Source organism: Ambystoma mexicanum, chromosome 12, assembly GCF_040938575.1.
Source record: "Ambystoma mexicanum isolate Mex_15411 chromosome 12, UKY_AmexF1_1, whole genome shotgun sequence".
In the NCBI taxonomy this organism is placed as follows: Eukaryota; Metazoa; Chordata; class Amphibia; order Caudata; family Ambystomatidae; genus Ambystoma; species Ambystoma mexicanum.
Genome location: NC_090936.1, coordinates 1,178,969,531 through 1,178,997,080, shown reverse-complemented (window position 1 = coordinate 1,178,997,080; position 27,550 = coordinate 1,178,969,531). Strand labels below are relative to the sequence as shown.

The window sequence follows — 27,550 nt, the reverse complement described above, 5'->3', positions numbered from 1 at the left end:
CTGAAAAGTCTGTGTCCAAAACCTATGCTTGCCCTCACAATGAAGACAAAACAATGTGTAGGGATGTCAACCATAAACTAAACAGTGTTCCAAAAGTAAAGTTCAGAGCTATTTCCAGCTCCGGCTTACTCTTCAGTCTCTTCTCCCCAAATGTCAACCAGTTTATCACAATGTTCAATTTACCTTCTTATGGACTTGAATTAAAGTTCCACACCTTTGTAAGTATCAGGATGCCCTTCCCCAAGTTCAATATAGTTCTAGGCAACACGTCTCAGGGTTCCCTTCCCATAGTTCAATGTCAAAAGACGTCACAAAAAGTGTCTTGAAGCCAAGTTCTTTATACTGTGTTTCAACAATTCTTTACAGCTCAGGGTTCACCAATGGAGTTTTCCTTTTAACATAGTAGCAAGTTTCCAAGTTAACCTATAGGGGGTCTCTGGTCTTGGCACAGTTGTTAGACCAAACGGTCCACCCATTACAGGTAACGCAACCAGGAACCTTACATTCGCTTTCAGCGGTCATTATTGAACATGTAGGAGTTCTCTTGTCTAGGCGCCGTTGTTGGATCGCTCGATCCAACCATTACAGGTCAGGCAACCAGGAACTTCAAGCTCTCTTTGAGTAGTTCAATATTCAGCTAGACAAGTGGTTTCTCAAATGCAATTCCACAATAAATTATTGCTTAGCCTGGACTTCAACTCTGCAGTTAAGAGTCCTTCATTCATCTTAGTTTCCCATTTTCTATCAGTTCATAGTTCAATCTTAACAGGTTTGATATTTGCATTCAATGTAATGTTCACTGTTAGCAGTTGTGCTGTTTCATTTTCATGCAACTCAATATTCAAAATTAATAGTCTTTGCCTTTCCTTTCACTTCAGTATTCAATGGCTACAAGCTTTGTTTATTTCATTCAGTGCAGTACTCAATAAATGCAACTTTGCTTGTTTCATTCGGTTCAGTATTCAATAAGTGCAACTTTGCTACGTGTAACATTGCTTACTATCAGGGATCTCTACTTTATTCACAGCTCCTCAGAGCGCCTGGGTGTTCCCGTGTCCCTGTCTCTTACCAAAACCCGGCAGCTCCTCTTGGCGGCTTCTCCCAGTCTTTCGCCAGGTGCTTATTTCAGCACATTGCGGCTCTCGTGTGGAGTTATGCCTCTGGTCCCCGGGCAGCGCCTGCTGCCCGCCTTCCTTTCCGAGGGTTCTCAATCCTGCATAGTCCCACCAGCAGGACTCCCGGAATCTTGGGGAGCGTCTCCGCTTCCTGTGCTCCTGCATGACTTTTTCTGCGGTGTCTTCCTCTTCCCAAGCCGCTGCTTCTGCTCCCTACTTCTGCATTCCATCTCTTATACACCTGTGGTCCTCTAAGGGCCTGCTGATGCATTTGATTAATTAATGCTGCCTGACTGATTACAAGGACATGCCTGACCCTCCTGCATCTTCTTCGTCCCAGTACAAAAGTGCTGAGAGTAAGTGGTGTCTGTTGTTGCTTCTTCCTTGTCTCAGTACTGTTAGGTACCCCAAGAGGGGAATCAAGGGGAACTGCCTTATAATGACTAATAAAAGTCAAGGGAGGATTTGGCTGTCCCTCACGAGGATAAGGGTGATTCTATATTTTGTCCCAAGGTATCTCATCCCCAATCCTTCTCCTCCTATTTCTAACACGTCTGGGGTGATATCATCTCCTGCCATTCTCAGAGACAAGGGAACATGGTGAACAAAATCCCATAACCACTTCTGGGATAGAGGTTTCCTCCTGGAAGGAGGATGTGGACTAATGTGCCTTACCTACGGACATCCCACCTCCAATCCCAAAGGGCCCTCCATCCAGGTGGTCCTGCCTCGCGTGTCCGCCCCCAGGGGCAGGATCCAAAGGCGATGGCCTTTCTCTGGCCACCTGCATAGAAGAGCCAAGGGGAGTAGATGTAAGAACACCCTCAGGTTTGACAGTCTCTTATACTTATTTAGTTCTAATTTAGTTCTGCCTCTTTAAGAACTGTTCACTTGTTTGCTCTCATATACTTCTATTCGGTTTTGACAGGGTTACCAATACACCCCGGTGTCCCCTCTTCCCTTGGGTGGATTCACCGGCTCTTGCTGGTGTATGTTGGTTGTCCCATGTCAAGCCTGTGGTGGTCATTCAGCGTTCTGCTCCCTTTTGCCGCCTCTGCTTCTCTGCCTCTTGCGACACCCCGCTCAGCTGTTGTCTTTCTTGGCTCCGGTGGCGTGGAGGCAGCCACCTGTACCTGCGAGCGCCCATAAGCCTTCAGATTGCCTTTGGCCTTCTCGCAGAGTACTCCTGCTTGTAGTCCACTCCCCTCTTCCTTCTCGGCGAGCCGTTTGACTCCACGGACACTGTACCAGCCTCACAGTCCCTCGGTCCGCACCAAGAGAAGCAGCGGTCTCCAGCCAGCGGCTGCCTGTCAACTGGTCTGCCGGCTTGAATCTCCCAGCATCAGGCTTGTTCCTGCAACAACTACAGCGCAGCATGCACTCCTGGCTTCCAGTGATCTACATTACTCGGATCATCTTCTTAGTCACAGTACTTTCGTTTTCAGGGCAATGGCAGTCTGTTTCTGATAACTTGCATGCAAAGTCTGAAAAAGGGTTATCAGTGATCTTAAAAGGCAAGTCGGATACAGCTCCTGTGAAAGTGTTTCCAGTACCTGTCCTATGTGGGTCAGGGGAGGCATGAAAATTTGCCATTCCCCATGCCTTGATGGCATAGGTATCCTCAAAAGAAAAAGGGGGATACCATGTCTCGTCCGATGATGTCATGACACCCTCCCGAGGGCTGCCTCCCCCCATGTGATCCTCCCTCATATAGCTGTCCCCAGGATCAGGTAGAGGCTGCCATCCCCTAGCCACACGGGGAGAGGTCACCGTCGGGAAAGGAGTTATGGCACCATCAGATTCATCACACTTTGCTTCCAAGAGGGTTGGTTATACTTGTACCAGAATCCTTATTGTGGACAGAGATACTAAAACTCTAGTAAGCTTTAATAATAATGAAATATGTGGCAAGAGATTTTAGTCTATTTAAGGTGAAAAGAAATGTGATCGCAGATGAGTAAAAATTACAATAGCCCCGATAGTTATGCATATATGATTGGATATGAAAATAATATCTTTTTCCAGCACTCTTATTGAATGATATTATTGTCTAATAATACATCCATTTGGGTGATTATAACTCCTTACATGAGCTTCAGGGAACATGTCCTTGCATTGCCAACAATATTTCCTGTCATGGTAATGACTGCATCCAGTTCAATGTGATTTGGGGGTCGCCTGGGCCAGTGCATTGAAACCTACTCACCAGAAGTGGGCCAATACCCGGCAGGTAGCAATCACGTGAACCCCCGTCGCTGCCACGTCTCCAAGACTTCACATTATCCCTTAATTTTCAGTGCAGCAATTGTGCAGACTATAAATCAAACAACATTAAAAATAAATGACAGGAGTTTTCGTTTGGCCTGAATTGCATATTCATAAGATACCATAGGTGATTCCTGCAGGTCTTCCGTCTGAACTGGCACTACCATTAATCTAGACCAGTTTTGGGCACTACCAGGAATAGTCAGACAGCATGTACACCAGCAGGCTGTATGTTAGGCAAGATTGACTGTCGTAACCCTGTGGGAGACTACACCAGCCTTGTCCTTTTGGCAATAGGTAACACAACCTTTGGTATAGGCCTGTACTACACAAGTTGGTAGTGTGACTGAGCAGTTAGGCGTATCTCAAGAGGGGTAAATGTGACCTGTAGGGTTGAAACAGAGCTTAGCAGTGACAAGTATTCAAATAACATGTATACTCAAGGTTTTTTGATTAAATAATTATATATTAATGTAACAGTTTTAAAATAAGGCTTCTTTAGAAGGGAGCAATTGGCAACAATAAAAATACACTTCAAAATACACTCCTTTAGTTCAATAAAGTAAGTAGATACCCTTTTGGAATGGCACACAGATATTCATACACCCCGAGGTGACTTCAATTGCTAGGACACTGTGGACATTAATAGATCACTTTTCACCCTTAATACTGAAGTTGTGGCAAAAAGGAAAATGTTAGGGAAGGAAACAATGGTTAACAAGCTTCTCAAACAGGTAAGCACTTTTGAACCCCTCCACCCCCACTGCAATTTAGATTAACCCTTTCCCAGCTATACAAGTAAGGTATGTATGCATTTTTGGAGGGATAGCTAAACACAAAGTCAGAGGTTAAGAAGAGTCTTTATGGAGCCAGGGCAGCCAAAGTCAATTGAGCAAAGTCTATGTGAGCTGAGGCACTTCTTCAAGGTGGGTAAAAGTCTTGCACAATGGTAAAGAGAGTTTTGTTGTAAAATCAAATCACTGTAGGGCCACAAGCTGGGAGGCTTGTGAAGGGCAAAGCTGCAAGCAACTCTGCAAAGGGCAGCCAATGCAAGTCTCCAGTGAGAGCAGGCAAGCTACACACACAAGAGTTAAGTAGCAAAACCTGAATACCACGTAGACTATAAATACCTCCGTCCCCAAGCACCACTCAGGGAGATAAAAATATACGCGCTGACCAGTTATGGAGGCCACAGGTGGCTGGAACAACAGCACCAGGTCCCCAGGTTGCAGTAAAGAAAATACCAAAATTACAGGCAAATCAACTGGTTAATGCAAGAAATAGAAGCCAAATGGGTGATCACCTACCGAGTCAGAAGCTGGAGACAGGCTCTGGAGCAGGAGAGGATGTGGCCATCACACAGTGCAGGAGGGGAAGTCCCCCGCTAACGTGGTGCAAAAGAAAGTCCAGCACCTGATGTATTGCAGCCAAATATGGTGATTGTGGCACGCAACACACTGTTCCAAAGCAAGGTACAAGAAGGGTAATCCAAAGCAGTCTGTGAAACCGTTCCGTGATCAACAAGACGTGCAGCACATAAAGAAAGGGAAAATCCGAGGCAGTCCTTTTAACAGTTCCGGGTTCGGTAACACGAGGGATCCGAGAGAAATGCCAAAATCAAGTAGCATAGAATAGAAGTCCAGGGAAATGTAGCGAGGGTCCAAAATTCCAGAGAGAGGGATCGAGTTCATCTTGGGGTTGTGGTTGGTCCCACCAACCCAAGGGGAGAAGTTGTCAGTTCCGGGCTTCTGTAGTCGATGTCGAAATAGGAGCTTCAGCACTGCAGCAGGGCTTCACCAGGAAAACCAACGGTCCAGGAGGTGCAGCAAGCTTCTCTTCCAGTTTCTTTCTTTGGTTCCTTCGTCCAGTGGTCTACTCTGCCTTCCTTGCAAAAAACCTCGCCTTTTATGCAAGTCGTTCCCATTCATTCGCAGCCTAGCTGTCACTCACACAGCATGGTGGCTGTCCTACAAGGACATCCAGCTGGCCAGTCAACTTTGGGTGCATTCCTGTAACCAAGGAGACTAAGCACAGAGAGTTTCAGGCACCTTCCTTGCTTCCTGCTCTGCCAGACACGCTGGAGCCAGAGGCAGGCTTCACCAGTGAATCCTGCGAAAGACAAAATGAACAAAGGGACCAAACCTGGTTTGGCGCGCAGAGTAAATCTCAAGAAGGACCTTTCCAAAAAGACATGCCTAAAAAAGAAAACCGTAGCCATTTGGACAAAGTGGGCACCCATGGGTGCTATACTGCAGCTGCGAAACGCAGCCCGGGTAAAAAATACACAATTGTAGGAAAAAGTAAACCACTGCCACCAGCCATTAATTGTAGAAAGGGTAACATAGAAATGTTACACGAGAAGTTAGACAAAGGAGATATTAAGTAACCCCTCCAGCACCCTATTGTAACATAGTGTGTGCTTGGCCTATAAAGAGGATAACACACTAAGTAAAGTCAATTTCACTTTACTACTTTTGGAAAGAGTAGTTACCAAGAGAAAGTATTTAAACCTTAGCAGAAATCCAAATGATTACTCTGTGACAATGCACTGAATGTGCTGTGTGTCACAATACAAAATGATGTGTGTCCCAAACCAAAAGAAACACAGTGTTCGAATCAAATACAAATGCAGGAGAAAGTGGGAAAAAGGTTTCACTCTCTTCAGGATAAAAATTAAAAATCCCAAAGTCCAACAAAAGAGCTGGGGGTCTCTACAGTAGAAGGGAATTAGCACATTTCTGAGAATTCGCCCTAACACTGTAATAATGAGAGATTGTTTGGGGGTTAAATACATTTAGTAATTTGAATGCATGAAGGTATCAAAGAAAAGCAGCCCCAAAGGGTCAGATCTTCATCTAAGTTGATTAGTGGTTACATCGTACTTTTCAAATACCATTGCCACGCCTTTAGGAGCCCGGAATTTCCTCACACGCCAAACCCTCTTCTTGTGAAGTGTGGGGTCACTCTACAATGAGGTATGTTAGGTAACCATTAAGACATCAAAACATTGCATAGTGTCTTCCCAAATCCTGAGTAAAGTCTGCACTAATCCGGACAAAAATGTCCTACACTGGGTCTTTACACATTTAAGCAAGAATTCATGGTGAAGACCAGGGATTAAGCATACTGGAGTTCATGGGTTTCTTAACTGCTCCCCAGTATACAGAATTGAAAGTAGATTACTGCCCAACCACATCTGTCCGCAGATTCCTTATCCATTTCAAGGTGTGACAGACTTTCATCAAGGTTCAGATGTAGTTGTGAATGCATGTCTCAAGTTTCTTAAAGAAAGTATGGAGAATGCATAACCCAACGGAACGAGGGAGATGAAAACATTTTGCGAGGAAGATCATCAAGGTCATATTGCATATCCCCTCCAACAAAATTGGACGTTTAGGTCAAAATTTCTTCAGGGTCTGACATTTAGTTAGGAGCAGTGTAAATGGTCCTCGACAAAATGTGTGGGTGTCCTCTATATTTATAAAAGTAAACTGTAATTTACCAATATTTAACTTGTAGCACAAATATTAAAACAAAGCAGGTACTTCTGCAATAGTAGTCGTTGCCCTTGTGCATTCGACCAGGACAACATTGTCCACATGGATAAGGACCTTTAACGCCTCTTGACCAGAGGTCTGACGAATGCTAACATCTTCCTGATATTCTAAAAAGAGCTCCTTCACAGTGTAAGGGTGCAGAAGGAGATAGATGAGACACAGGTGGCATATTGATTTTGGGTTAGACCTTTATACACAAAAGAAAGATGGTTTGGGAGAAGGCCTAACTGTTCATAACCACTAAGAGGGGTGGCCTTACCTCAACAAAAGAATACTATGGACCCGGTCATGATATCTGTCAAACAAAACTATGTGCACCGTCCTGTGTCTAAGCCCATTTCAGATCATTACACTCTCAATCCACAGAAAGGAAAAGCGTGTGTCTTCTTAATCCCAGAAGGAGGCCTTCCTCGTTCTGTATGCTGACACCAAAACACAGTTCTTCTGAAAAAAGGAATATATATATATTGTGAGGGGTCAGCAATGAGAGGCAGACACAAAGATACTTTCATCAATATTAGTTATTTTATTTTAAGAGAAAAAGGGGTTAGGAAGAATGCCTAGCTTTCCCTATCCTAATGTAAATGTCTCTTCCTAAAAAATAACTAAAAGCAGGATGACCCTCAAACTAACATACACAAGCCAACGGTGCAAGGTAAACGTATGAAAGTTCAACTTCATAGAAAAGTGCAACAACTCAAACATTTACCTCCAACAAAAACACTTCTTGTATCCAGGTTTAACTCTTCCCCTGGGTTAGTTCAGGTACCTTATTCATAATGTTTCTGAATCAAGACCAGTCTCTTAAAGGCATTACAAATGCCTCTTTCACCTAATACTTCCCTCCTCTCACGTGTTCAGCACTTTCCACTCCTCCCTGCCCATCACACTCTTCCCCCTTCCCTCTCCACTGCACTTGCACATTCTCAATGTCACTGGGCCTAGTAAAATTGTTGTTTTGTCCTCTCTCGTTTCCCCGCCCTTGCCTCGTTGCGCTCTGAAACACTTGTGTATGGGCGTGATACAAATAAAATATATCCAAAAGGATGACAAAACAAATGTTCTTTTCAAAACGCTGGTTCAGATAAAGCAAGGAAAAGTCTACTACTTCATAGAATGGCAAAGCAAATGTCTTTCTCAGAACAGTGATCCAAGTATGGAAAAGGGCATGTCTTTTCAAAGCTTCTGGTTGACAAAATGTTCAATTGAAACAAGAACTTAATACGACCAAGTCTCTTTAAACACAATCTCAAAATAAGTTTCCCGGTAATCTCTCCTGCCAGAAAACGTCTCAACTTCAACTGCAATAATTTCTTCATATCCTGGTTTACTCGACTGCAAGGAATATCCCCTTTTAATTCACTTAGAACCACTAGTGTACTCTCCTGCCAGGTATCCCTTTCCAAAAAGGTTATGTTTCACTACCTGATATCCTTAATCAGGCTTCCCTGAAACATTCACTCTTCTCTTAAATATTCTTACAGTTGTACCTCTCCAGTGGCACAACCCACTTTGACTTCAGTTAGTACTTGCAACAATCTTCCTCACACTGGCATCCCTTATATGAGGGTTTGTTCAAGCTCCTTCTGTCAACCTCTCTTATATAGTCTATTGGAAATGACTGTTCCAGGTTTCCCCCAACTGACACCGCAGACATTTTACGTCTTTATTTCTCTTAAGATTCTATTTTGGCACTTGGCAATGTTGGTTCCAGGCTTCTCCCAACTGACCTCTCACATCAGGGGAATCGCACCATATTTGCCCTGTTGTTCTTTAAGCAATGTCTGACAATGCTGGTCACAGGTTTCCCCCAACTGATATATCATGTCAGGAGAATTGCACCATTTTCACCTTTTTCATTCATTACATTTGCTCGGTTTTCAAAAGTACTTTCACAATGCTTCTTAGCATGTGCACACATCCCCGGGGGGCCCCTTCACTACCAGGCTGACTCACTGGTTCACTGTGCAGTGTTTGTGATGTGCTCATGGGGTCCAGATTCCCTGTGTGGCCAGAGTCTCTGGGTCTCCGCGTCGGCTCCCCCAGGTCCCGCTACCAAGACCTGGGAAGGCATGCAGGACAGCGCGTCTTACTATCCCGCTGAGCTTCACCTACTCTCTCTCTCCCGGAGTTCTCCGGTCCTGAGCGAGACCAAACTTCTTCTGCTAGGAGTCTCTCTCACTCCCCACAGCCTTCCGTAGGTCTTCCTCTGCCACCAGTCACACTACCTGCTCCGCGGCCTCTGCAGCCTTCCTTCTCTCGCTCGCTCTCCCTTTGGTTTTGATGTTCTCCTAGTTGTCTCCCTTTCCACAGCTGATGGCAGGGATTTAAATGTCCCGCATAATTGCCTGGACTGACAAGAACCAGACTGCATGTTTTTTTTCGAAGTCACATTTACCCCACATTAACTCCTTGTGCCGCCTCCTCGTCAAAGAGATTTCTGGAATTGGGAGTTCTCACAGGTTCCAAATGATTTTGGATCACATTGTATTTCAAACACACATATTCATCAATCATCAAAATTATCAGATGTTTTATATACCATATGTTCATTATGCACACATTGAAATATAATAGGGTTCTGTCTAAAAGTAGTTGTCAGAGTTTTACAATCAGATGATTTTGTGTAATGGCAGTATGCCATGGAGAACTCTGGAATTAAGGGATTTTGTTAAAGCGAATTGTACTGCTTTTCTGCCTGTGGAGTCACCACTCTCCCCCGACAGCCACCTCCTCCCATGTGATTAACCCTCATAATACCACCTCCAAGGTCAGGATCAGGTAGCGGCTGCCTTCCTCTGGCCACACGGGAGGAGACTTTAGGCTGGGGTTCAGCGAGGACTCTGCAGGATTCATCACAATATACAGTTCAATATTCAACCAACTTAAAGATAACTCAGTTCCCTGCTCACCTGGGGGAATCCTCTTCCTGGGTTCATGGTTCCTTTCACAAATGAAAGTTCCTCAAATTCTCTGGGGAATTCCATTTCTTTGGTCCGTAGCCAGTGGAGTAACTTTGCTGAAAATGTTAGTGGGGACATGACAACTGAAAGAAAGGGACAGGGTGGAGAAATGGTGGAAGGTGGCTCTGAGGGATAACACTAAACTACACCACAAGAGTCAATTGCTGACGCTCTGTTATAACTTTCATAAGGCTGGTGGCGTATCTTTAAAATTCAATTCTAAAGACACGCCAGTCTTCTGAAACTTATTACACCACCGATGATCTTTAGAGTTCACTGCATTGACAACAGTAAGAAAACCTGCTCCTCCTCTACCTAAAGAGGGCCTGCAAGCAGGCTGAAGGGAGATGGTGTTTGATTATTGCCACCAGGGCATTGACTCAAACAAGCATGTAGACATAATACAAAATGGATGCCTGCAAGATTTTAAAACCGCAGATTAGATTGATTATTCTGATTTCATTAATTACTTGCAACATTCTGACCCATTAAAATTAAGGTATATTTTCATGTGTTCAAATGACCCCAAGCACTGGCAGCAGGACTCCTTACCCTTTCCGAACGATACAGGTGTCTCACTGCCAGGACAATGTCCCATGGATCTCCGGGAAGTAGAGGGTCCTCATGTTTCTCTGTGTCAACAGAGAATTACACTGTGAGCCATTAGGCACTGATGGGAGGGAGGGGGCAACTGTTTGTCCCTTTAAAAATGTATATGGGGGGGAGTGATCAGAAGTGAGAAGGGTGCATAATGCTGCATGCTTTATGAAATAGTGACTATGGCTTTAAAACCCAAGGGGAATTTATTAGGCTCAAGGTAACTGCATGATACTATTGTGACTTTGCAAGCAGGATTGGGAGAATAAAACTAAAGCATACTCTCATTCCTCAACATAGTTTATGACAATGTATATAGTGTACAATTAGTTTACTATGAAAGGCTAAATTATTATGTGTGCGGTTGGCTTCCAAGGCACTGCTATAAATAATTATTTAAGCACATGAAATGCAAAGCAAAACTTCAATACATATCTATATCAACTAAACCTGGGAAGATGTGCACAGTTGCTTAAAATTGTCCACATCCCAGTTTCACCATTTAAAAAAAGTGTGTGATCATGAGCAATTCATTTAATCACATTGTGCCTTATCTGAAGCTCTGTACGTGATTCCAATTCACTTCAAAGCTTATTTTAATATATCATGCTATTATAATTTTTAAAAAAATAATGACAATAGAGTTGCTCCATATATAACAATAGTGCATTTTAGGTATCTTGCACCCCAAACTTATTTGCCACTAATGGCAACTTATTCTAAAGTCACTACCATGTATCAAAGACTGATGATGCTCCTTCCAATGTCCTTTTTTTGTGAAGTCACTTATGTTGGTGCAATCCATGTGCAAATCAGGAGTTTCCATGTATTTTGCCCCAGAGCGTCTGGACAGATCTCTAATAGATGAGTTTGCTGCATTTGCAATGATCCTTCAATTTATCATATGTGTAAAAATGCCATCTGCCACTAATGTTACCAAAATGGGGCGGGGGTGGGCAGTTTTGGTGTGTGAATGAGACTATTACACACACTGCATTCTGTAGCTCACTTCATCCCCCACTCTTGCAATGCTGGATACTCCCCTGACCCCAAATGTGATTGTAAAAAATGTACTCCTCACTAGGGTCAGCCCGCAGCCCAGCCCTCCAACAAACATACATGCAGCTGAGCTCAGTTCGGCATTATGTAATGAGACAGCGCAAGCCTGGCTGGGAACCTCAGCCAGGCTTGCGCTGTCCAATTACATGATCAATGAATGCAGCGGCCACAATGCGGCCCCCCAGCCCTCCCACCAAAAGATGAGGGGACAAAAAGGCATGCCACCAAAGTTGGGGGGGGGGGACTTGTCCACCTGTCTGCCCCTATAATTACACCCATGTCCGTAGCACAAAAATGATCCTTCCCAGTCTCTTGTCAGGCCTGGTTCACTAACCTGCCAGACCTCACTGTTGACATTTCCAATAGTGGGTCAAGTCTGGTTTACCTGCCTGCCAGACTTTATTTTCACAACACTCACTCTACAAGGTTATGTTTTGGGCTCCAGCCCACTGATTATCAATATTATTTGGAGGTGGGTCCTCGACCCTTATGCATTCCACTGCTGGGTTTTCCCTGCTTTATCTGGGTCCCAGACCCTGTTCCTTTGGCTTGGCCGAATTGGCCGGATCCTTGTCCCTTCTTTACATACTACCTGGACAGACCTGGACAGTACCAGGTATACTCCTCTGCCAGGTACTGTCCCTCATAGGTGCACTCTCAATGTTTGCTTCTGCTTGCTCATCTGCCAGCAATTCTTTTTTTGGAGAGAGATTGGGTGTTGCATTGTGAAAGGGACAATGGCGATTGGCCAGGAGACTGTAGGGTGGGAAATTAAATCTAATGGTTACGGGGCAAAGCAACACATGTATTCAGGAAGCTTTGTCAGGCATGAAATTGAAAATTCTGGTGCAGGAATGCAAGCAGAGAAGAGTGGTGTCTGCACTCTTGGATAGATCCAGCATGCTTTCTGTGGTGCCATTCAAGGAGGAAAACCATGATGTGATTGGTAGAGACCAACATAGCGCGCCACTTTTGAAATCTGATTGCAACAAGCATGATGCATGGACAACCAGCGGGTGAAGGCAGCCTCAGATTTGATTCTGGCCACACACTGAAGAATAACTATTTAGCTTTGGAGTACATTTTTTTTATATATGCAGAGGATACTCAGATTCTTTTTCGCATTAATACCTCCCAACAAAGTCCCCCTCAGTGCCTGTGAGATTGCCTCGCAGCGGTAGGAAAGTGGATGTCAGAAAATTGGCTAAAACTGAACGCAGAGAGGGGGGGCGTGGCTAACTGGCCATGGAATAGGACGTGCTGCGCGAGGAGCTCCTGATGATCCGACTCTATTTTTGCCAAAGTTACCTGTTGAAACTGCAACGAGCGCCTAGAACTTTGGGGATCAGGCGTCGGAAGCCGCACGCCAAGTGAAGTTCGCTGGAGAAGTTCATAGTCCCCGGGAATCGTGAGATATACATGTTTTTGTTGGTGCGACTGTGTGGCCGCTTCGGCACCAAGATGGCGGCTAACAAAGGAGAGGCCTCCGAGGAGAAACGAAACTGATTCCCCGGAACTGCGGGACATGGCTGCGGTAAATTGCCTGGAGGAATAGTACAATAGGGAGATATGGCAGAGTGTTCCAACTAGCACCATGAGAGCGCCCGGCCTGGCATACGCTATTGGAGCCTCAGCGATCTGGCCACAGGAGGAGATAACATTGGATGCTTGGGCGACGAGGCCTACGGAAGTTGAATGGGGAGTGTGAGGCCATAGCCCATCCATAAGACAATTCGAAGTGCCATCTCGAATGTGAGTTAGGAGACCTGGGAGCCAGACCATTGTCGGACAGAGGACAGTGCAACAGCTGCACTAAGGCGGAGGCGTACAGGAGTGGAGGGCAGCGCCATGTCCGCGAAAGGGTTGAGAGTCAAGACTAAGCAACCCACGATGGAGACTTTCACGAAAACGCAACGGACCCCCTCAACATCGGTGCAGAGCATGGTCGTGACCCCTGCGGAAGACTCCCCCGAAGGGGACAAGCACCAGATCCTGGAGGCTATAACAGGACTGAGTGCTAAATGGGACTTGGCAATGGCGGACCTACGCACAGCTCTAGAGAATAAGATCGATGCTGTAGGTACGGAACTCACCCTGCTACGTCAAGATGTTAGGGCACTTGCAGAAAGGACCAGCGGTCTGGAAAGTGGGGTGAAGATTAATACCGATGTTAGCATGAGCAATGCGAAGGAGATTCATGTCTTAAAACAACAGGTCGCCAACCTGGAAAATCGTGTGGAAGAGGCGGAAGGAAGGGCGAGGAGGAACAACATTTGCGTGGTTGGCCTTCCGGAGGGGGAAGAAGGCCAAGACCCCACAAACTATGTTGAAAACATGATCCTACAAGGGATCGGAGCCGGGAATCTTTCGCAGGGATTTACGGTGGAGGGCGCACCGCGCCCTAATGAGGAAACCCTGGCCGGGGGCCCCGCTAAGACCGGGGATCCTGAATTACAGGGACAGAGAAAAGATCCTCGAATATTTTCGTAAGGGCGGCACGATAGAGAGAGCATCCACCAACATCACAGCATACCCGGACTATACGATACTGGTGCAAAGGCAGAGGTATAGTTACGTCGCCATCAAAAGAAGGCTGACGGCGGCGGGAGTCAAATATATGCTGCTGTATCCGGCACGATTGAAAGTGCTACATAAGAACAAAGCGCTATTTTTTGATACCCTGAGGATGTCACATGGCTGGACCTGCAGGGCTGCCCGGAACAAGAAGCGGATCGTGACCGGCAGGATCATACCGAATGAAGATTTCGTAAGGAGGAGGACCCTGATGGTATAGAGAAACTGTAACTAACTGAACTTTGTACACAATCTGAGCCTGGTGCTCGATTTGAACTGGAATATAGTGAGTGTAACTGTAATTGGTAACGGTTTGGCAACTGTATGCGTATTGTTTTTTGAAAGGAGCAACAGAACGTGGACGACCTACCCCAATAGATTATTAGTTTCAGCGGCCATTAGGGCAGCTTTACCCTACTGAGCCCCGAGTAGAAGCTTGTGCTAGGCAGGGCTAGATGTGGGGGTGCCTGAGATCCAGGAATGGAGCTGGGCAACGGTTGGGGAGGATATTGTTGGGGGAGGGGTGGGTGGGAAGAAGGTGGGGGGATGGGAAGTTGAGTGTGTGTGTGGTTATGGGGAGTTTAAGTTTTGTTTCGAGCCTATTTGGAGGAATCAGCATGTTGTACTTGCGGTGCATGAAGGGGCGTAATCGGCGGAGCATCGGGAGGGTGCTTATTAACGACCTATGGGGGACCTCAGGATAATAACGTGGAACGTCAGGGGCCTTAACAGCTATCTGAAAAGAAACAAAATCATGATGTATCTGAAAAGGCAGAAAATAGATATCGCATTACTACAGGAGACGTACTTGACGCAAGAGAAGTTGGACCTGGTTAAGAGAAAGTGGAGAGGGACCGTAGTGGGCTCGCCATACTCTGCATATGCCCGGGGGGTGTTAATCTGGGTGGCACTGCATGTCCCGTTCAAATCGATACAAGAGGTAGTTGAAACTGATGGAAGGATGGCTATATTGCGAGGGCTGGTGGAGAGCAGGGAGGTATGCATAGTAAACACGTATGCCCCCAACCAAAACACAGCAGCATATTTCAGAGCCCTGTGTACCAATCTTAGTACGTGTATAGGGAGTGCGGTGATCTGGGGTGGGGACTGTAATTGTGTGTTGGATCCTGTGGTGGACAGATCTGATGGCAGGGTGGGTAAGCCTAGCCCAGCGGCGAGAGCGTTGCAGATGCTGCTAACTGATTTTGGCTTTACAGATGCGTGGAGGATGAAACATCCCACTGAGAGGCAATACTCGCACTATTCAGCCCCGCACCAACTACACACTAGGCTCAATTACGTCTTTGCTACAGCAGATGTGATGTCCGAGATTACTCAAATCGAATATAAGGCCAGGGTCCTCTCGGATCATTCACCCCTGATACTCGGATGGCAATATTGCCCCCCGAAGGCGAAGATCCCTACATGGCGCCTCCGAGCGGAGGCGCTCAAAGATCCAGTCTTTAGAGAAGATATAAGGGAAGAGATTACTAACTTCTTTGAAGAGAATACTGGGAGTGTTGATTCTGCGGGCACATTATGGGAAGCTTTTAAGGTGGTGATGCGGGGGGCGGCCATTGCTAAGTCAAGAGGGTTACAGGGTGGGGTCTTGGCTGACCTGCAGAGGGCGGAAACTGAGCTAGAAACAGCATTGAAGAGCGGTGACGTAGACACGGAGCTGGTACTCCAACTACAGCAACAATGTGCAGGGCATTGGGAAAGACTCTGCAATCTCAATTATAGGATATATGTTGAGAGGCAGCACGCGGGGGGAGACAAGACAGGCCGCCTTTTGGCCTGGCTATACAAAAGCGAGACCCCTAGGCCTCCGATTAGGACCATTATTAGGGAGGACGGCGATGAGGTGGCCACGCAAGAGGGGGTTAACAAAGAATTTGTGGAATATTACAGAGTGCTGTACGGAGATGATGAGATGGGTGACCAGCGCAAGATAATCGAAACGTTAGAAGACATAGGGCTGCCCAAGATAAGTGAAGAAGAGAGGGAGGAGTTAGATGAGCCAATCAGGTTGGAGGAGTTAGAAGAGGTTGTGAAGCAGTTGCCTACCTGTAAAACCCCAGGAGCAGATGGGTTCCCCAGCGAATTCTATAAAGTATACAGAGAGGAAATCCTCCCCCCAATGCTGGACATGCTTAATGAAGCGTTTGAGATAGGACGGTTGCCTGAGTCACTCATAGAGGCGATCATAATACCGCTGCCCAAGCCCAATAAACCGGAGCATAGATGTGGTTCCTGCAGGCCTCTGTCGATGCTAAATCAGGACAGCAAGATTCTCACGGCTGTCCTAGCAAATCGATTGCAGAAAGTGATTGGTAGACTCAAACATCCTGATCAAACGGGTTATGTCCCGAGCAGAAACATAACACACAACCATAGGCGACTTCACCGGGTGGTCGAATGGTGTAGTAAGAACGAGGGTGAGATGGCGATAGTGTCTCTAGATGCAGTTAAAGTTTTTGACTCGGTCAAATGGTCATGGCTATTGGCTGCTTTGGAAGGGTATGGAATGGGGCCGGGCTATATCAGGTGGGCCAAGATATTGTATAGTGAGCCGCTTGCCAGGGTCCGAACTGGAGCGGTGATATCCGAAAGATGGCAACTTGGCAGAGGCACCAGACAAGGGTGCCCCTGGGCCCGATGCTTTACATCTTAGCCCTGGAGCCTCTGGCAATATGCCTTAGGGCACAGTATGATGCGATTGGCATTAAGGTAGGAGGGGAACGACACTTGATATCCTTGTACGCGGACGATTTGTTACTGTACTTGCAATACCCAGAAGAAAATCTCTTATACATACTTGAAGTGATGGAAAGGTATGCAGAGCTGTCGGGCATCTCGGTGAACCCCCAAAAGTCTGTCATATTCCCGCTAGGTAGCTATAAGGGGATCCCTGTAGATGGACTACCGGTGCTACAGGTACCATGGGCAACTAGCTCTTTTCGCTATTTGGGCGTAGATGTATATCACACGGTGCAAGAAGAACACAGACACAATACGGAAGTAGCCGTCGAGAAAATTAGGAACAGCATGCAGTTCTGGGTAAGATTGCCCTTGGCGATGATGGGGCACGGGGCCATGTTTAAGATGGTAGTTCTGCCCAGGCTCCTGCATTACTTTAGTAATATCCCATACATAATACCCAAGAAGTTTTTCAGTAAATTGAACAGCATGTGTAGGGATTTCCTGTGGCACGGTACCCGAAATAGAGTGGCGTTTTTGGAAAGTGCAGAACTTTTATGAAAAAGGAGGTATCAGACTGCCTCATTTTGAGGTTTATTATTTGGCGGGACAGTTACAGTATGTGGCCAAGTGGCTTTCTGATGAAGTGACCCCTGAGCACAGGGTGCTTGGACAGGACTGCGCCCCGTTTTATTTGAAAGAAATGATTTGGCTGTCCGAAACTGAAATGAGGGGGCGTCCTGCGATGTTGAGGCTTGGATGGAAAATTTGGCGTAGGGCTTGTCGTTTGATGGAAGTCCCATGCCCGTGCCTCCCGCAGATAGCGCTGGTTGCTTTGACAGGAGGGGATGATCAGCTGAGGGCGATTGTTAGGACCTACTGGGAATCAGTGGGGCTGGCAACGCTAGCCGATGTTTGGCAAGAGGGATCCATTAAGGAGTTTATAGAACTCAACGAAGAGGCGGGGCTACACACGGGCCAATATGTCACGTACATTAGATTGGTGCGGATGATTAAGAACACCTGGCCAGAGACAGTTTTGATAGAAGAACCAGATGCAGTTTTGGAAACAATATATGATATATCCGAAGGAGGTCATGAGATCTCGAGACTGTATGAGATGGTGATGGCTAAGGCGGGGAAAGATTTGACACATCTGAGACTGGACTGGGAGGTGGAAGTGGGGGCCCCGATGGAGGACGGGGTATGGGAGCGTGCCCTGGGTTACCACAAAAAAGTGTCTAGAAATGCCAGATTAAAACAAATACAGCTGTATGTAATGCATAGGGCATATATGACCCCCTTGAGTATATCCAAGTTCCGAAACGCTGGAATACAAGTGTGTCCTAAATGTAACCTGGAAAACGCTGACATGACACACATGTTTTGGTCGTGCCCGATTATTAGGTGCTACTGGGGAGAAGTGGCGCAGAAACTGCCTGATAAAGGGGTTACTCTTGTCACAGACACGGCCTGGGCCTGCTTACTGGGCGGGTTCCCTAGGCCACGGAAACTGAAGCATATTGAGAAACTGAGAAATCTGGCGTATGTGCTTGCGAAACGTAGGATCGCCATGGGGTGGCTAAGGTGGATGTATGGTGGATGGACTTGCAGAAATGGGCGGTGGCTGAAACGGTGGCATGGCAAGAAGCGAGTAGCCGGGCTGATGAAGGGGAGGCGGGCACCCTGTTGGCTTGGAAAACGCTAATAACAGAATTGTTTGGAGTAATATCAGATCCAACAGACTCCGAAGAGAACGAAACCCGGCCGCATGTGCCAAACATTGAAAGGGATTGACAAATAGGCTCACAGGGGGAGGGAGGGATAATGGGAGCAGTGATTACGATAACTTGATGTGTAATTGAACTATTATGATTATGCTGCTTGTTTGGTTTTTGTTGTTTTGTTTGCATAAAATCAATAAAAGAAATTTTTAAAAAAAAATGAACGCAGAGAAGACGGAGATACTGGTGATTGGCAAGGAGTCGGATAATTCTTGTTGGACTTCTGATCCCTGCCTGTCTGGGACCATGTCCAACTCCATCAGTGGTTGTCAAAAGCCTAGGTATTAAGGTTATAGCTTCTGGCTCCAGAGAATCTCAAATCTCTGCAATCTGCGAGGCAGGGTTCACTAAAATGAAAACCCTAAAGAAGGTTCTCCCCTTTCTCCCAGATGAGGCTAGGGCTAAGATCGTTACTGCCTCTATCATGGGAGCTTTAGACTATTGTAACCGCATCTATCTCAGTCAACCAGAGATGCTGATCCAGAAGCTCCAAAATATTCAAAATGCTGCCGCCAGGCTGGCTCTTAATGCCCTTAGGCTATCTCACTCACAAGATCTTCTCTAGCGCCTTCACTGGTTGCCAGTCAAGGCTAGGATTAAGATTCTATGTAAGGTTCACCGGGCCATTCATGCCGAGGGTGGCCAATTCCTTCAATCCAAGGTTTCCATCTACCAACCTAAAAGAACACTACGCTCCGGCAATCAATTTTCGCTGTGTTCTCACCGGTTTAGACGTGCACAAGCTGGTGGCAGATCTTTCTCTATTCTGGCTCCGCTGCTGCGGAATGTTCTTCCCCCGCATATTAGAAGCAATCATGCACTATCCAGCTTCCACAAGCAGATCAAAACACTTGTTGTAGAGTGGTTTGGTCTTCCGCTTCCTCTCTGCCCCCTCCCAGCGCCAAGACGCCTCTGGGCCCATGTGGCACTTTAGAAATATTGTTACAATACAAAAAGCTGTTTAAAGAGTGAGATGTGCAGTAGAGAAATGAAGGAAGGCTGGGTGCATGGTTTGAGGAAAGAGGTTGGCTGGAAACAGTAAAAATACAGAGTTTTAAGCAAAGAGGGACTAAAGAGAAACATCTCCGGAAGTTTTTTTCGACAGTTAAACCAATACGTGAAACTGACCAAATTAAAAATAGCTGCGTTTGGAACAAATCGATCAGGACATGTTCTCTGCACACTACTCTTTATCACTGCCTCTGCTCCTGGCCTGTTACAGTAACAATTGCAGCAAATACAAAGTGCACAACGAATACAGTCATCAAATAAATCCTAAATCTGGTAAACACATCCATAATCTCTTTGGTGGGCGCTTGTCTAATATGTGCTTTTCATTCATGATTCTGCATTTTACCTGTTCTGTTGTCTTTTGCATATATTCTAATGTTGTGGGGTTAGTTTGAGTGGTTTACTTGCGCGCCAGGTGCTTGTTTGTTCCAAAGAATTCATTAGAGTTAGCCACTATTGCAATGTCTATGGCCAAATATGGCTCCCACTGCCACAGTTGTTGATATATAATCACCTGTCACCACATTCTTATTATGAGCCGATCGAAGGATATAATCTCCCCGCTTTCTTCGGTCCCTGGGAGAAAGCAGGGAGAACGTAACTCAGAGGACTAGGTTCGGGGAATTATACCCATCGATCGGCTCATAATAAGAATGTGGTGACAGGCGATTATATATCAACAACTTGAATTGGATGAAGCTAAAGCTGTGTGAATAAGCAGTTTATGTCCGGCTGTGAAGAAGGCCAACGTCCGAAACACGTGTCACTAACGGACACCATTTATGCTAACGGATAACATTTACAACATAAATACATTCAGTCTCACACTGGCGCAAGTTGTGTTGTGTTTTGCATATACTTTTATTTCCTGCTCCGTATTGTGGCTTCTTTTATGTCAAGAGCCTATTGCCATTAAAGTGTAATACTTGTAGGCGGGTCTCCTCAGCATTCTCCTCCCCCTTACATTGCATGTTCAATGCCACTCCAGCCACATACTCAAGCTGGCGGTCCTCTCAGGCAGGTTCACATGTATTTTCCATTCATTCAAAACTACAACCCTCCCAGAATTCTAGTTAAAGCTCTTACCCGCATTCGCCTGTGGATACTGCTACAGTGAGACACAGGAAAAGACACTGCCTAATGTGTACAAAAACTGATACCAACTTAGGTATCTGTTGAGAGGGATTTTCAGAACCAGCTCTGTGAGAGGGGTCTAGCCAAACTATCCAAGTACACCTCGGCGGAGCAGATATGGGAGTGGAGCAACAGTACAGTTAACCACATACAGAGCAGCACTCTAGTAAGTCCAGCATCACAGCCAGTCTACAGATAAGGGGTGTAACGGCCACTTTGACACCCTAAAAATAGCTAAATACTCTGAAAACAGGAAAACAATAGGAAAGTCACATCTGAGCCTGTCCCCCTGCTTTAACCAACACAGCTCTATGGATATGTTTGGCTGTCCCTAATCTGAAGATGTACAAATGTATCTTGAAATGTTAATTAATAACTAGGTGCAACGAAATATTCCCAAAACATTTGTTTTACAGTTAGAAAAACACTTGCTTATAAAATACTCCCATTGGCAATGGAACTTTTTATTCCCTAAAATATATTTTTATCCTAACCTCCAAATCTTATTTAGAGCACTGATCTCAGGAGTACAAAAACATATTTATTAGGCCTTTAAACTAAGTACATCAAACAAATAACGGCCACATACACCACAAACTGATTAAGTGAAATTTTATCCTAATTTTAAAAAATCTCAAAAAGGAGAGATTGGTCTATTCTTCTATTCACAAAATCTTTCTTGTTCAGCCGCTAACACGTGTAACCTTGAAACAAAGGACTTCATCAGGGCTTTCGTATCAATACATATATAATTCAGATTAATCAAAAATGATACCAAAATTAAATTCATAATGCAATAATAAAATATAGTTATCAAATAAATCCAGACATTTAAACTAAGTCGGTAAAGTAAATGTCAAGCAGCTATCACTAAAGCACCCCCCATACAAAGTTGGTGATCTCAACGTGCGATCACTTACACCTTACACTAAAAACAGTAAAAGCAGTTATAAATAATTGAAAAAGGTGAAACTGTGAGCAATAAAGTGAAAACAGTGCAATGCAATCTTACCACATAATCTGCCTTAGAAACCCAAGGCCACTGTAGCTCAAGTAGTCCCTCCCTACCAGGTAACTAGGCCTAGTACCTCAAAAAAGTCAGTACTCAAGCTAAGAACCCAAGTAAGAAGTCTTAAAAGTCCCCTAGAACAAGCTTTGGCCATGCCGAGAAGCGTATACAGTTCTAATTTCTTTTACACAAAGCACTTAGGGAGTTTGTAGGTAAGTAAAAAGGATTTAGGGGTACTCTCCAAACCCATCACACTAGTGGTTACTAGTGGGGGGAGGAATATTTGACCAGAACTCCACTCCACCTATCACGACCAGGCAAGGGAGATTTAGGAAGCGAACTTTACACCCATACAATCTCTATATTAGGATGGGGAGAGAAAACCAGCACGCAAGCTCACGGCCCGAACGCCTGTTTTCTGGATGACAACCCATACGGTTCTCAGAATCTCTGGGGCCACTTACCTCTGCCAGTGGTACATTTGCAGGGCGTCCAGGAGCCACGGGTGTTGGCTGAAGTTAAGTTAGTGTAGTGATTGGTTCCAGATAGGATGCAAACCCACACTCCAATGGGATGGTACTGAAGTTCTTCCTGCATGCTGGACTAGTCACTTCGGGATAGCAAGCCCCATGATGAGAGGAGACAGCAAAGATAGGCAGCAGCGAAGTTCACCTCAATCAGTGGGCGGCAGGCGAGACGTGCCGGAAAAGAAGATTATGCTCCAAGAAGGACAATCTTCAAGGAGGGGAGCAGCTACAGCAGAAGGAAAGACGACATGTCAACGACATGCAGAGTTCCGACCTGCAACTCGAGGTCGCCACCAATGCACTGGATAGGCCTTGTGCGAAGCTCATAGATGAGGGTCTTCTTGGATCATTGCAAGAGAGGCAGGGCTTCACCGGGACATGACTTATTACCAATGGAGTCCTCAGCAGCAGTCTTTTGGGCCTTCAGCATGGGGCTCCTCTTCTTCAGTGTCTTGACTCAAGTTGATCTTGGGGAATGGCTGCAGGACTCCATCTTTTATACCAAATACAGGCTGAGGTGGCTGCCCTAGCCCACCAATGGTAAGGATCTACACCATTCAAACTGGCAAGGCCTGCCCAATAATGGACATCCTCTTTTCTCACACCTGTCCAGTGACAGACATCCACTGACTGGAATGTGGATTGAGACTGGAGAGACCGATTCCCCATTTCTGACGAAAAGGCACAAACCTCCACTTAGCCCGGGAACTCCAAGCTGGAGCCTGTGATTGCATGCCATATATAGAATTTCCTGGTCCAAGAGGGGAAATTCCTCATGGCACAGACCTTTTGAGTACATGGTACTTAAAATGGCATTATGCGGTAAAAGTAAACGTTTTGGTAAGTACAACAAAAAAACGGTAGAACTCAATGCACTGCCCACAAACTGTCCTGGACACTTAAAAAAAAGGGATACAATGTTACGATGGAAAAAGAAAAAAGTGATACATAGTACTCTTACAGCTGTTCATTCTAAGATGATGTGTGCTACATTAAAACAACAAAAGGAGTCTCGCAAAAGGGACAAGGTCCCCCTCCACTGATATCCAAATGGGCTGACCTGTGTCAACAAAAGAGATGAGCTGAGCAAGGAATGTAAAGCAAAATGACTACTTACCTCCAAAAGTCAGGACAGGGTTCAAGCCACAACAGTTGGTTGGGAGTTGATGGATGAACCTAAACAGTCCCCGATGTAACACCATTACAATTTCTAGTCAATATCTCGATTGTTGACAAAACCTGCAGCTCGATCACTCTTTATCATCAATCATACCTACAAAAAAAAGGGACCTTGCGCACCGGTAATTCAAATGTCCACTATCAATAAGCTCAAACAGTGCTTCCATCAGTCTCACAAGAATGATATGGAGGTTCCACTTGTGCGCCAGCTATTATACCATTAAATGTCCTTCAAAACACCTATAATCAATAGCCTGCTCTAAGAAGGCTACCGAGTTCCAGGTTTGCGGTTTCTCTTTGGGGCCAGCAAGTGCACATGGATGGATGAATGAATGCCTCTGGCCCAAATCAGCCAATGATAGGAGGAGATCCGTCAAGTTCTTAAACAGCTGACAAATCAGTCAGGTAAAATTATCATGTCGACTCACTATCATTTGAAGTGATATGTACCGCTAGTTGAAGTCCTAGACTGCCCAGATACAAGCATATATTTTTCCAATATATTAAAATGGCCCTATTCCATACCCCCATAAGCCACACACACAAATTATTCCCAGTGTTCAAGGATGATCAGACCCTGACATGCTAGCAATCCATCATGTGGTGCAATAAAAAGCTTGAAGAGCTACGGAAACTATGACCGCTTCACCCAAGTTAGCGCCATGAGAATTAGGTCTGAACTGAAGATTCTCAGGTTGCAGGTTCTTGGAAAAAAACAAGTCTGTTCAAGCTTCAGACACTGGGTTAGTGAGCCAATGCATGAAGTATGGGTCTTAGATTTAGTTTGTGTAAAGAAGGTAGGAGACAGATACTTAAATAAATAAATAAAACGTGAAGAGCTTTCCTTGAGGATTTTAATCATATAAAATTCAGGGAGGACAAAATAAAACAAACCAAAAGCTATTCTGGAGCTCCAAGAAATATGCCCGGATTTCCCCCCTTCCATTTTGTTCAGGGAGGCATAATATTGAAATGTTTCTGGAATCCAAATCAAAATCACATCAAAAAGTCCTTCAACCCTCGCGTAGACTTGACGTTTCAGACCAAAAGTGGTAAAAGAGATGGGCCGATTGGCCGAAACCAAACTTTGAGTGTTTGACTGTAAAGTGTCTCACTATGCACTTAGGGATTTTTGAGGCTTTGCTACGTGACAGGATCAGGGACCTGACCCTGTCAAGGGGGGATAGGGACTCCCCCCTCACTGAGGCCAAGGAAGCAGAGCCAGACCCGGCCCTGTCCCAGAGAAGAGCTAAGGGAGTCGAGAAGACCCCAGTTTCTCTGCCCCCCACGCCCTTTATGTGCCTGGTTACAGTTGGGGACTACCGCTATCAATCACACAATGCCTGCCTTACAACATGCTGGCCACCATGAACACCAGAAACCCTTGCAGTGGACAGGAAAACATCTGACCCACGAGTGAGAGATGCAGCAAGGAACACTGCACAGGCAGAACATTACAGGCTACTTGCTGACAGCGAAGGTGCCTCAACGCTGCAAGAAACTAACTCTGAAAGCCACAATCGTTACGCCGAGCAGCGATAAAGGAACGCCGCCAGACCCACATTATTGTGATAGTACACACTATGTCAACTTTTAGTATTCTCATTTTGAGAGGGCACCAATTGAAAATAGAACCATTTCAGTTTACCAGTGACTGGCCTAGGGCCACACAACATGCTGTCCAAACATCAGCGAGAAGTGTGACCCCATTAAAGCAGTTGAAATCCAACACAGCAGGTTACCCGAATTCACATCAGCGGCTGTACAACACAATACATTTATTGAAGCAACTAGCTGGATTCCATTGTTAATTTTTTACATGCCAAGAAAATGCAATTTTTAAAAATTTTGTATTGCTGGTTACCTCAGCGGCTTTCACTGGATTAAGTTCGTCCCCATGAAAGTTAATTTGTAGTCCTGCATCTTTTCCAGCCTGGAGAATTCTTCGAGTAGAATCCAGATCAAAGACGCCCTTCTCACAGAATACATCAATATTGTCCACTTGCAATTCACCAGAGAGCATAAGGTGTTGTAGCTTAGGCAGATGGTTTGTAACAATGTCATCAGCAGCTTCCTGAGCAGTTTTACCTCTGATGTACAGAGAAAAACACATTTAATAGGACACCATGTAGTGCAATGGATGATCACATGCAGTTTTACAAAATGGGGCAGAGAAGAAAGTCCACACAACAGGATTGCCTCCACATGTTCCCATTCCACTACCAGTAGTAATAGGAGGAGCTCAGTGCAGGAACTCCACCCCAGGTATTCCTGAGGGGGAGCTCCAGACTCACCATTCAGACCTCCACATATCCGCTTGATTTCAGCCCCCTTTTTTTCTTCTGCTCCTGGAAAAAGCAGTGTTCAAGCATTTCAAGGTGCTCCCCGTTTGCTTTGCGAGGGAAAGGGCTGCAGGTTTAATTATCACCTGCGTTCCTATACATACATAGGTTCTGACATTGCTGCTTCCCCAGCCCCAACCCATTGTAGAACCCCCTTAATATGGGTCAGCCTTGATATTTGGTTTGTTGCCACCACCTGTTTTTATTAGGGTGGGTAGGGGACCATTAACATATACTTTCATACATAATTAATTCACCAACTATTAGGTTTTAGAAAGGCACTGGCCCAACTGGGTGGGGCCAACGCATTGAGGCGAGGCTGTTATGCCTTTTTTTTATCACTGTATATTTAGGGGGGATTTGCAGGTTTAGGGTATTTGTTTTCATTTAGAAGTGTAGATGAGGGAGCGTTGGGGAAGGTATGGTTGTGCTTTCCTCCATAACAAAGCAGTGAAAAATGCATGGAAACAGCCACGATGAGCTGTACCAGATCCACTACAACTATTAGGTGGCCAACTCAATCGCAGTATTTACCCCGCATTCCCCCCCCCCTTTTATATTTTCTAAATCCTGTGACCATCCAAATTCAATGCGACAGATTAATACAGTCAGTCTTTCCTCAACATTGCAGTCAGCAGCATTTTCGTTTTTCAACGCCATCTTTCCACAGGTCAGCCTCGTCGGCCAGGTCACTAGAAACGGTTGTCATTACACCATTCTAAGTCTTCTATTTGTGGGCCTCTGGGTGAGAACATGAACACTTTCAGCCAATACTTGGGAACATCCGTTAGAGATTTAACCAACCCAAGACGGGGACACAAACACAAAAAGGTTTCCAGGTTTCGGGGGCACTTCCTACCTTGAGGTGAGATACGCCTAAGCACTTATGACCGAAAATACCAAAAGCATGAAAGACTAAAGAATTATGCGCAAGTGCCACCTGTTCAGGGGTGGGTGCAGCCGAGCAATGGTACACATTTGCAATCATGAGCTAGCCAGTCTTAAGAGTAGTTTATGGGTTAGGGAACCACATTGTATACAGGCCTTGATATAAGATATAAACGAGTGGGCCCAAGATAGGGGAATTGCGGCACAGCTGCCTCCAGATGCAGTTTAGGGCCACAGCCAGTTTGGAGGTGTGCAAAACACTGCCAAACAAGAACATTAATCTGTGGTGTTAGAGTCATGCAATTATCCAAGATGAACCTCATATTTTCACCATGAATTTGAGTGGAAGATGCAATCCAAGGAAGCACTGTGCCTTGGGATCCATTGTGCTCCTTAAAGAGAATAATGGGCGATAGCCTTAAAAAGAAAAGATGACCAGGTCCCTCTACCACCATAAGCGTTGTTACTTCTCCTTTACCTTTGATAATTGTTCTAACTTTTCTCTTCTTGATCTAACCAGTCATCGGTCAAGTAATTCTGTTCCCAAACTGCCATGGGGCTTCAGGTTCCTTCTGAGGCTCACACAGCTCTAGTCACGACTTGAATGTCTCTCCAAGGTTTCATAAGCCATGCTTCGAGGTGGGAAGCCCAATTGTGGGGCCCGTCTTCTGCGCTAGAAGAGAGGGGGGCCCATGTACTCCCCTAAAGAGGAGTCCCAAGTCACAGGGTTACCTAACCCCCCCTCAGGAACTGCCTCCCTAACTTCCTTCTCACCCTCCCTCCCTCTGTGACAAGAAGGAAGAGCCCCTGCAACCCTCTCTGCAGTGCTGTCACTTTTAGCCCACT

General features: G+C 45.5%; 1 protein-coding gene across 1 annotated transcript in view; it reads right to left on the bottom strand.

Moving 5' to 3' along the window:
* The window catches only part of AMDHD1 (amidohydrolase domain containing 1), a 426,527-nt gene that overhangs the window by 185,346 nt on the left and 213,631 nt on the right, over positions 1 to 27,550 (bottom strand). The window contains exon 5 of the mRNA XM_069629827.1: positions 25,339 to 25,564. Within this exon, the coding sequence (XP_069485928.1) occupies positions 25,339 to 25,564 (226 nt within the window). The remainder of the gene's footprint in view (positions 1 to 25,338; positions 25,565 to 27,550) is intronic.